At 36.3% G+C, this 12,474-nt stretch overlaps 1 protein-coding gene across 2 annotated transcripts in view; it reads left to right on the top strand.

Moving 5' to 3' along the window:
* The window catches only part of ST8SIA4 (ST8 alpha-N-acetyl-neuraminide alpha-2,8-sialyltransferase 4), a 114,270-nt gene extending 102,525 nt beyond the window's left edge, over positions 1-11,745 (top strand). The window contains exon 6 of one of the 2 annotated variants that reach the window (XM_006139790.3): positions 11,016-11,745. In XM_006139790.3, the coding sequence (XP_006139852.1) occupies positions 11,016-11,298 (283 nt within the window). In that variant the 3' untranslated portion in view covers positions 11,299-11,745. The remainder of the gene's footprint in view (positions 1-11,015) is intronic. The other variant, XM_027772455.1, reaches the window with a different exon arrangement.
* The last annotated feature ends 729 nt before the right edge of the window (positions 11,746-12,474 follow it).

Genomic DNA, 12,474 nt, shown 5'->3' on the forward strand with positions numbered 1-12,474 from the left:
TGAAAAAGCTTGGGGCCAGCAGATGGCATGGCGGTTACATCATTGGACTTCCACATGGCTGACTGTGGTTTAAGTCCCGGACCTGGTGGGACTTATGCCGGGCTTGTATGCATGCATGGCCAAGATCCCAGGAGGACCGCGGAGAAGAAGGAATTTTGGCGTGGCCATCCCCTCTGGGTGATATCTCACTTTCCTTCTCACTGTCTACATCTTTCTTTCTCTCCAGAGAGTGCACATGCTCTAAAGGAAAAATCTTTAAAGGAAACAAAGTATCAAAAAAGTCTATTTAGATTTTTCATTCCTTTTAAAAATTAGGATATTTGAATTGTCGAAGTTATTTATATATTTTAGATTCAAGCCCCATACTAGATACGTTATTTGCATTTTTTTTTCCCTATCTGGGGGTTATTTTTTCACTTTCATGATGCTATGATTTGAAGCACGAATGTTTCATTTTGGTACAGATAATTTACTTGTTTGTTTGTTTTGCTTTGGGTGCCCTATCTAAGAAGGCTTTACCAAAGATCACAATGCGTTACTCTTCTGTTTTCATCTATGAGCTTTAGAGTTTTAGCTTTTAAATTTAGGTATATGATCCATTTAAATTTCTGGGCAAGGTGTGTCAAAGGGTCAAATCTTATTCTTTCAACAATATATTTTAATTGCATATTAGGCAGAACATTTTAATGACAGAAGCTCTCAGACAAGTACAATGCATTACACAGTAGTCTCATATTGTAGTACTATTTTTATTTTCATAGATTTTGTCTGTAAAGAATAGCATATTCCACAATGTAATGATCTTTTCAGTTGCATTTCTGTTTTTTTTTAAAGAGATTTCTGCAATAGGGCTGTGCGCTTGCCAGAGAGACAGAGACAGAGAGACAAAAATAGAGAAATCACTCCCCATGGAGATGGCCACATCGCAATCCCTTCTCTTCCATTCATCTCTCTGGATTTTCGGCACACACACACGTGCCCAGCATGAGTTTGAAGCCACCGGGTCTGGGACTTGAACCACGATCGACTACATGGGAATCCAGCTACTTGTTGGCTAAGTGGGAGTATAGCAACATAAATATTATGCCTTCTGCAGGTTCCAAAAAACTTATTTTTTTAGAAAACATTCTTGGGGCCAATAGGTGACATGATGTTAACCAAGTGCTGCTGGACTCTCGCATGGCCAGCATGGTTCAAGTCCTGTACCTAGTGAATTACTTCCTCACTTTTCCTTTCTCCATAATGGTCTTCCATTCACCTGCTGTTTTAAAAACAGTGTTTTTACGTTAAGTTGACTGATTAAAAATAAGTTGGTGATATTGCACTGAGTCTATAAAAAGACAAGAAAATAAAGTGGCATTAATTCCATTAAATAGGCATTTACTAAATATATTGATAGATGGAAGAGAAAAATAAAGCAGGGATTTACTAATATTTGATTTGATGAAAAATAATCACATAAACGTACTTTGAAATTGTGTATATCATTCTCTTAGAGCTAGGCACAATTTCAGAAGTAAACATTTTAAATGATCCCTAAATTAGTCTTGTGGAGCATAATTTACAACCATAGCACACTTAGTGACTAGAAGCTCTAGAATGTAATTCAGAACCCAAAGCCTGCATCCTTGACATTGTCTTAGTATTATTCCTTTATGGGTTTCCCCTCACCTGGAAGCCCCTTTCTTAACTTACATGCTTACGTAACACTTTTCATTCGATGACAGATTTATGCCAAGGACAGGGAATTATTTAAATGGACGGTTCTTTTAGTATCTAACCCTTCATGGTAGGAATGAAAATAAAAAAATAGTGAACTAAATTTGGCTAACTCTTCCAATGTGCTAGTGGTTTGATACTTTCTGGAAAGGCTTTAAAGAACTACCTAGAACTTACAGCTATTTTAATTTTACTGCTTTGCTGGGCTTCGAGAACTCTGATCTTTGTCTAATGTTTATTTTGTACATTTCGTTAGCAAGAATTTTACATTATTGAACAGAATATAGATCACGTTTGTTGGCCCTTACTACCCATGAAATAGATTTTAGAACAACTTCTAGCCGACAGGTTAGTGTTAACTGACATTGATGGGAACTGGACACATCCGTTTGTAAATAGTCCAGATCGAGTTAAATTACATCATCAGATGATTAGAAGACTTGTTTACATTTGATATATCATAGTACAAAGGACTTTTAGTCCCTTACCTTGGCTATAGAAGTATAGTCTCTAAGTGGCTTCTTGGACTAGATGCTAATGGAAAGGGAAATTTTGCATGGATAATATGTCTGCTATTTTCATCTTCCACTGTCTACCCACTTTTACTGAACTTTGGATTACAACAACCCTTGCCCCTTGTTTTTCAATATATATATTTTTTTATTTGCAGGACTCTGTGTCCTATGTAAATAATTGCATTGACTCCTTTTCAACTTAGTAGGACAAATGGAAGGTTTTCATGATTTTTTGATGTTTGAAAAGCAATTCGATCTCATAAAAGGGGTCATACACAGGGGCTTCAGTAATAACCTCATTTAACTCTCTTATGACGATAAGGCATGATCCTTCAAAAGATCATGCCTTGTCTATGTTTTCAGGATTTCACTTTCATACAGTACCACTTCCTCATTCTCACAATTTAAAATGTGATTTTCAGTTTTCCATAAAGAGTTTTATTAGGGTAAAAAGGTCATTAAAACCTTGGTATGACATTTATTTTTGTCATAACTTCTCCTTGTCGAGTTTTTAAGCATTCTCTTTGAGAATTCCCCAAAGAAAGAAAGTACCCATCATGAGAAATAGCCCCAGCCCAATCCTTTCTCCTCCATTTCTCCCTCCTTTTGGGGTTCTGGGCACATGTGCCCAGCGTGTTTTTTCAAGCCCCTAAGTCTGGACCTTGAATCACCCAGGTGGCTGTGTGGGATCTCACTGCCTTAATCACTATGCCACTGGCAGACCTGAGAAATTCATTTTCATTCCATACAGGATTCTGACTTGGTAAATAAAATCTAGAAGATTCCCTCTGATTATTTTTAATTTCATACTCTCAGCAAGATTCCTTTTTCCAGTGGGATCATTCTCTTCCTTTACTGTTATCTTTGACATTTTAATGGATCATTTTTATAATTTTTAGATAATCGAAAATCACTTCGTTATGAATTTGTAAGTCGAGAAGATTTTTATGACTACTTGTTACAACTCTTTCAGGGAACTGGAAACACTGGAAGTTTTTCCATAGGGATCATTTTATCGATGGTTTTATCCAAGGGCTCTCTGATGTCATTGAGAGACCAGCTGGGTGTTATCTTAGATAACGTAGTAGTTAGAACTGGAAGTGAAACATAGAGGTGAAGCTACTGCTGTGGTGGAAAGAGACCTCATGGTAATCAATCCAGATTCAGATTACTTGTGACCATTGTTAATCAAAGTTTTAAATATTATGAAACCATATCTGGAAATCATGTTATTGATGAGTAAACTGAGACTGACTATATTCAAATGGTTGTTTAAGATCATAAATTAGCTCAGGTAAAACAAGGCCTTACCTCAGCTTTTCCAGTGCTTTCTACTGTTGAATACTGTCACTCAGGATCTGTCAAGTCATGAGTATGTGCCATCTTATTAACACTAAATGTTTTTTACCCCCGAAATAAGCAGTATTTTATTATTTACTAAACTTATCCTGTAAGGAAAAGTAAAATAAAACAAATGAAAAAATTCCCACAACTATAAAAATGCTCTGACATTTATAAGCAATTAAGTTATATTCTAGATCTCAGTCAGCATACTATAGTAAGGACTACCTATGATTTAGGCTCAGTTAAATACTATCCATGTACACTTTTTTCCCTTCATCTTTTAAATTTATTTTTTATACATTCAACCACTGCCTGTCATTACAGTTTATAAACTGAATTTTCCCAGCATGAATACACTATAGTCCAGTTAAAGATATTATCATACACTTTATCATCAATAGATAATTTTCCATTTTTGTGTCCCTTAAATGTTTTGCATCTTTAAAACAAGAAGAATAAATTAGAGATACATTAATTACCTACAGTGTATCCAGCATTGTGCCAAACACCATGAGTTGAACATAGAATCATCATTCATATCTTTTGTTTCTATTTCCAATCAATAATGTTAAGACTTTTCTATTAACATGTAGTGAAGCTATTTTTATGAAGATAAAACTCAACCCACCACCCCATTTTATCTTCTTATAAATGGGGTAAAAAACTAGTACCTGAACATTTTTCTAAGGAAAGTTTCTTTAAGTTTAATTTCCTTGTTCACACTTACAGGGCTGCAGGTCAAAAGGAATATATATATATATATTTATATATATTTTCTTTTGGAGAGGTTTTTCTATAGGGTGTGCACGCTCACCAGAAAGACAGAGAAAGTAAGAAATAACCCCCTGGGGGGATGGCCATACTGCAATCCTTTCTCCCATAGTCTCCTCTTGTGATTTTGGGCACGTATGCTTATGCACCTGGTGTGAGTTTAAGCTGCTGGGTCCAGGACTCAAATCATGGTAGACTACATGGGAGTCCAGTGACATAGCCATTACAGCAACTGCTGGTGCCCTGGAAGGAATATTTTTATTCCTTTTCTACAACCAGTAGGGGGCTTGTAATGGCTTATAAGAGTTGATTATATCATTTCTTCCCATGTTGGGATTTACTAATGGTTGTAGATTGAAATCAGCCTTGATGGGAATATTTGTACTGCAGAAATTGGCAAATGCTACAAGTCATTAGCACCTTCTCCTAAGCCCCAGTGTCTGTTGCTTAATGATTACCAGATAGGAATGTACAACTCATTGGCTGAGCAAAAATTAGGCAGGTTATTCTCCTTCTTGAGTCACAACTTCATCCTCTATGAAATAGGGGTGATAATATATACTATAGTTTATATCACAAGATTGTATAAGGATTGGCCATTTAAAAGTACTTTGAAACTCTGTATAAGGAACAAAATTATTAACATCATAGTAATGACAGCTACGTGTTTGATAAAAATATCAGACACTTGGTAGAAGGATGTAATATAGATAGATATTGAATTTCTTAACGGCTGAATCTACATTCAAGCTGACAATATACTTGGCCAGATAACAAGAAGAGGGGTGAAACTGAGAGCAAAGCCTAGTTCCTATGTTTGACAGGAAACGACAAGATATACATTTGTCCAAATAAAGTGTAGAGATTACTGAGCCTAAGGTAATACCCCCACCTATTTCTCCATGCCGAGTCCTCTATGCTCTAATGAAGTGAGCTTATAAAGTTGATAAAACATTGTGTGTATACTACGCAGGGCTTCTGCAGAAAAAAAAATCCATTTTCTTTTTATCAACTATTTAACTACAGAATTCTGCATAAAAAGACACATAGAGAAATAATACTGAAAATTGACCTTTAGAGGTTACAAATCCCTGCTTCCAATTTAATAACACTTCAAATACTTTATAAAAAATTATTCAAGTCTGCACAGAATTTACCTTTATAGTGTCACTACTTTTGGCATTTTCAATGTGGTTAAATAAGTCATATATTGAAACTATAAAATTTCTTTCTGACTTTTGAGAGTATATACGGGAAAACTGGGTCTTATATACTGGTCAGCTCTTACCTGTAGAGGAGGAAAATTCCCCCAAAAGCTCTGTGCATAAATACATCACTATTGTTATCCATCTGTTAATCAATGACACCGAATTGATTGATCTTTATATCCCAATCCCCCAGTGAACTCTATATTGAAAATCATCACTCACATGATTGTTATTTCATGCTGAATGCTTTCAAGAAGCATTTCTTGCTTGTTAAAATTGAAATCTGAACAGCCAGATGGATGTGAACTTAAGTCATGTGCTTGTCACCTGTAATCTCTGACCTTAAGCTGGTTAACCACTCCCCACTCCAGCCTCAGTGACTTTATCAGTGAAGTAACATCTACCATAGCTCTGTGGTGAGAAGTGAATGAAAAATCAACATATGTAGATCTCTGAACACTATCTCTGGCCCATTATAGATACTTAATAAATTATTATTATTGTTGATATCCCTTAATAAACTGCTTATCTTTCTAAAGAGATGGCATGAGCTCACCAGGGAGAAACAGAGACAGACTCAGTGAGGGGGAAAGTGAGAATTTTCCAACTTTCAAGTCATAATCCCTTCTCCATTCTCCTCCTGGGATCTTGGGTACACGTGCACATGCACCCAGCATGAATTTCAAGTCACTGGGTCGGGGACTCAAACCACAGTCGACTATGTGGGAGTACAGTGACTTAACAGCTACCCCCTCTGCTGCCTCCAATTGCTTATTGTTTAACCCCTGGGTTTACTCTTAGCTTGCCAAATCACACTAAAGATGCTTCCTTTGTTTCTTTGTTTCCTTTCATTAGAAGTAAATTTAAGAGCAATCTTTTCTTGCCCCTCTGGCATTATATAAAGGTTAATTCGTGGGGAATTAACTTATTCTCAGTGAATACAAAGCTAGAAGTTCCCTCTTTCTTGAAAGAATTTATGACAACCTTGCTTTCTGTTACAGCACAAGCCATCTCATAATTTTAAGTTATCACAAACTTTGGCAAAATAGTTTGAAAACAAAATTGGTTTATGCTTTTCAAAAATAAATTCATACTATGTCATATCTTGCATTCTGAATACAATGAAAGAATTATTTTACCAGTTGGGAGGAAAACAGCAGAGCTATACCTTTTTAATATGCCTAGGGATAACTACTTTAGTCATATTATATAGATGAGTACACGGGACAAACCAATAGATTAACAAATATGGAGAATCGAACCTACAAAACTTTGTGTTTATGTCTTCCCTCATGCTTTTACGTTTGATGGCAAAGGTAACATCATTATGTGTGATCTCTGTTAGCTTTTGGGGAGCGTGGAATGTTAAGTTGGGGACTCGCTGTAAAGTGCTTTTTCAACTTGCATGCTACCTGTTGATAACATTTATTAAGGTCTATTCTCCTGAGATCCTTTTCCAAAAGTGTCCGAATAAATGGGTAGTTTCTTTGTCTTTAAAATTATTGAGACAGTTGAAAATTGATTACCACAAACTTAATTTTTTTCAGTATTTCTAAAACTAAATGAATTAGTCCAGTATGTTAACTCTATTGATTAAATAATAGATTACTTGGAATAAGACCACGACAATTTTTTTAAAGACTCTCCATTATTTTCAATTAGTATGCTTCGCAATCATAATTTTACTTTCAAAACACTTTACTGACCTCCTTCACTGATTTTCTTTTGTAGTATCTCCTAAGATCCCCTGAATCAAAACAGACTGAGTGTGGGCAGACTCAGTGGCTCAGTGAACTGCGTAACACGCAACGCGTGTGAAGCTGGATCCACGTGGAAGAGCGCGGATTCAGGGCTCTGTCCCCCTGTAAAGCCAAGTGCTTGTCCCCAGGATCTTGGCCAGCTGAGAGGGCTGGGAAGGCTTGAGACCTCATGGAGGATGCTTATCTTTCTGTCTCTCTGTCATTAAAGACATAAACTTGAAAGAAAAACAAAAAAGTTTGAGTGTTTACACAGCACTGGTACTGTTTTGAAGCATTCAAGCCAAATTTTGCCTTCAAGAAGTTTTTTTCTCACATTGTGGTTACTTATTTGTGTTGCATATGAAAATAGATTTGCTCTCCTCACCTATATTTATATGGACTTACGGAAAAATCTTTCCAAAATTAGGAAATGGAAGAGCATTTCTTTCTAATAAGATCTTGCAGGCTCATACATGCAATACGGTATTATTTCCTGCTAGCTATTTTTTCTCATTTTAAAAATAACCATAAGCTTTTTTTCAAAGAATTACTTATTTATTTTTATTTAACATTACACTTTAATTTGACCAAAGAAAGTTAGACAGAGACGGGGGTGGGGAGGGTGGATATATGAAAGCAAACCACCAGGTCCAGGATTCACACCACAGTCGGCCATGTGGGAGTCCAACACCTTAACCACCAGGCCACCAGACAGCCTCAAAATAATTACAATCTTTATACTGTCAACTCATTTCCAATTATTGACATTCCCTGAATAAAATAACCAAATAAAATACTATTTATTTATTTTTAGATTTTTGCCATAGGCTCGTGTGCTCACTGGTGAGAGACAGAGAGGGAAAGTGAGAAATCACCCCCTCCAGGGAGGATGGCCATGCCACAGTCCCTTCTCCTCCATTCTCCTTTCAGGATTTTAGACTTGCATGCACATGAGCCCAGCATGACTTTCAAGTTGTCAGGTCCAGAACTCGAATTGCAGTTGACCAACACCTTAACCATCACAACTGTTGGCCACAAAATAATCAGGTTTTCACTGAGCTTAAATTTGCTTTATATATATGTATATATGTGTATGTGTCTACACACACACACACACACACACACATATATATAATAATTACTTATTTGTACCATGAGCAAGACATATTCAGAGAAAGAGAATCGGAAAGGGACAGCACCCCAACAGCGTCATGATGCTGAGTCCACTTAGTCTCAGCCAGCACCAGGTCACGTGCAAGCATGTGGCCCACACATTCAGGCCTTGAACTGTGCCCTTTTCCATGTGCGACTGTCTTGTCGAGTGTCACACTTTATCACTGTATCACTATGTGGTCCCTAAATAAATATGTTTTAAAATTAATCAGCATCATCTGCTATTGTAACCATCACTTGATCACTCACAAACTTTCCTGTAATAATCATGTCATATTGAAAAAAATCTGCTTTCCGAGAGCCCAAAGAACGTCAGGCCCCGTAACGGTCTCTTCCAAGCCTTTGAACTGGAGTTTATTCTCCTTGATCGAATCACTCACTGTGAGTTCTTCATTACATGAACAGTATATAAACTGTGGGTTTTGCTCATTCAGCTTACGTGGGGTTAAGAAAAATTTTTAGATGTTCCTCTCTGAAAATTCATTATACATCTTCTCTACTGAGAACAGTCTTTCTCAAAATAATTGCGACAGCAAAAGGATCAGAATGCATTTAACATAGTTTAAACTGCTTAGTCTGTTGACCTTCAAGAATGAGAAAACAGGGAACCAGCAGTTAGCGTAATGGCTATGTCGCTGGATTCCCACGTAGTCGACCGTGGTTCGTGTCCCGGACCCGTTGGCTTAAAACTCACGCAGGGCGCGTGTGCGTGCGTGCCCAAGATCCCGAGAGGAGAATGGAGGAGAAGGGATTGCGGCGTGACCATCCCCCCTGGGGGGTGATTTCTCGCTTTCTCTATGTCTCTCTCTGTCTGTCTGGTGAGCGCACGCGCCCTACAGTGAAAATCTCTAAAAAAAAAGAATGAGAAAACAGAAAATGTGTAAGGTCAATCCGGCTGGGAAGAGAAGAACTGAGGGTAAAATACTGATTGATATTGGTTATGTACCGAAGTATGTTTTCCATGTTTATGGTGAGGTTCAAAAGTACAATATTTCTTTAAGTAAAATCACATTTTTAAGTTCTCTTTTTCTTATTCAGTACTCTAGATCAGTTTAATCTCTTCTAGATCTGTTTAATCTCTTCATAAAAGCTTTGAAACAAAAAGAAAAAGGAATGAATATTACATAGAATTTAAGTGAAGTATTAAAGCAACACCCAAATTCTAACATAATCTTCCCCTTACATTTGCATAGCAGGGGACTTATTTCCCCAAATAGGAGACAGTAATAAAACAAAGGTTAAAAAAAGTAATTTATTATTGTATTGTATTTAAAACTGGACAACTTGGAAAGTAAGAGAACATTCGCATTCTTCCTCTTTTAGCTATGTTCACGTAGAACATTGTCTTTAAGGAAATGAATATGCCAAGAAGTGGAAACTCCCTTCCCTCCTGAAGTGATGATTAACTTGTGGATCTGCACACTTTCAAGCCAACCAAGTTTGGCTACAATGGTGTATCTGAGCAGTTTCAAGTACTTTATTGCCTTTACAAATAAATACTATAAAATATTTGTCAGCATTTACATCTGTTTTACCTATTTAATAAAAAGAAGTGGTGAACATTTTATAAGTTATTCTCAAGCCATAGTTTATTTGTTGTTGCTTTTGTTGGTATGTGGGATGCTGAAATATTCTTAATTTACTTTAGTAAAAGGTGACTTGGAGGAACCAGCAGTTAGCATAATGGCTATGTCGCTGGACTCCCATGTAGTCGACTATGGTTCGAGTTCTGAACTCAGCAGCTTAAACTCACGCTGGGCGTATGTGCGTACATGCACAAGATCCCGAGAGGAGAATGGAGAAGGGATTGCAGCATGGCCATACCCCCTGGGGGGGGGTGATTTCTCATTTTCTGTCTCTCTGTCTCTGTCTGACGAGTTCATGCGCCCTATAGCAAAAAAACAAAACAAACAAAAAAACCCTCTCAAAAAAAAAAAAGGTGACTAAGTCAGTAGGTATAATACAGGAAAAGCATTTATTTATCTAGATCTTCAACTGAAATATCAAACATTTGAATATATATAGGCATAGTAACAAATTATTTTTTTCTAGTAAGTTTACTTAATCTCTAACCAACTGTCGTGCCTTTACATTCATATTTGACTCTTTCTGAGAATATTTTACTCTGTGCATTATATGAGGGAGCTTGAAATTGTATATGTAAAAAATGGAATTAAAGTACCAGATTATTTTGGTGTGGAAAAAAATTTGAAATCCATGCATAGGTTTTCTACAATACATATTTTTGTGAACTTTTTAAACACTCTATATAAATACTTGTTGCTAATTCATGTTGAATGTGAGAGTCTAGAATAATATTTGCCTATATTCCCAGACCCTTGGCTATTTATACAATCATTGTTTAAAAAAAGGATTAAGAAAAGAAGCATCAAGTTTTCTAAATATTTAAAATATTCTTCACTAATTCTTTAAGATATTATTCATAAAGATAACTTTTAAATTTTCTACCAGTTTACTTGCTATAGGGTACATTGTGCATTTCTTTTCATTTTTCTCTTCTGTTTTTTGTTTTTGTTCTTTCCCAGTTACTGGCTGACAAACAAAGTTCCCATCAAAAGACCCAGCACAGGTCTCCTCATGTACACACTGGCCACGAGATTCTGTGATGAAATTCACCTGTACGGATTCTGGCCATTCCCTAAGGATTTGAATGGAAAAGCTGTCAAATATCATTACTATGATGACTTAAAATATAGGTACTTTTCCAACGCAAGTCCTCACAGAATGCCATTAGAATTCAAAACATTAAATGTGCTACATAATAGAGGAGCTCTAAAACTGACCACAGGAAAGTGTGTGAAGCAATAAAGCACATTTTAAAACATACACGCAAACTGAATATGCACTTCTTTTCTGAAGATGCTTCCGAAGATTTGAACATAGGATCCAAAACAAGGCTGGGTTTCAGCATCCACCAATGGACTGTAAAGTTGATAAAGGACGTTTATGAGAAATCCACTACCAGCTGATGAAATACCTGCAAAGTGCTCTGAAAATTAAATAGTTTGACTTCAAGGGTCCTAGTAAGTGCCACTTCCACTAAGAACACAGTTTGAATGTATAATCAGTAGTGTTTACAAGATCCAACAATGCACTCACCATTATTCAATGAAGCAAAATATGTTCATCACTGTCGGGCCGCCGCTGCAATGCCAAGCACATTAGAAGAGGAACCCAGGAACACAACTCAGCCCTTGGGAAATTAAACCATCCTTGTCAGCAGAAATCAAGATGAAAATAGTTTGAGCAGTGAAATCATAAGATGAAGCAACTCAATGAAATGCCTTCAGTCAGGGCTGATCATGAATTTGACATTTTTGTTTCTGCTTTTGTTTGTCTTCTGGAATGTCTTTTGGTTTGGGTATTGGGGTGCTTAGAAATCCTTTCTGAGATACATATGAATGAGAAAAATAAACTTCAAATAATCATTTCTAAAGTTCTTATATTTTTAAACAGCAATCACACAAAGACTTACAATGAAAAAAACAAGTTTTGTTTTGCACAACTCTAAACCTCCAGATTATTTTTCAGTGGTGTAGAAGGTACCAGCTAAACTGTACCACTCAGTAATATTGAGCCATTCTAAAGGAAAGATGTTCTATGTCATCTGAGATGGTAAAATTAGCAGGAAAAAAAATGCACTTTTGGTACCAAAGAGTATACTCATGTTTCTACACAATAAATCATTCTCCTTTCATGAAAAGAGCATATTGTTAACATAAATATATTATCATGGTATAAATGTGAAAGTTGTCTCTAACTATTTTAAAATTTCCAAATTCAAACTTTATTTTTACTCGAAGGAAGACCTCCACACGTATTACATTTCATAATAATTTGGCGGAAGCATTTTTGCCCATCAGAGTGCATGTATGATTTATTTAAAATGTGACTTCCAGCTTTCCTTTTCTATACTCACCCTTATTTGTAGAGAAAGATGAGCATGCTGTTGATATCATTCTTAAATTTCTCAGTGCAGGAAGA

This window comes from Tupaia chinensis, unplaced genomic scaffold (genome assembly GCF_000334495.1).
Source record: "Tupaia chinensis unplaced genomic scaffold, TupChi_1.0 Scaffold000002_1, whole genome shotgun sequence".
NCBI classification, from domain to species: domain Eukaryota; kingdom Metazoa; phylum Chordata; class Mammalia; order Scandentia; family Tupaiidae; genus Tupaia; species Tupaia belangeri.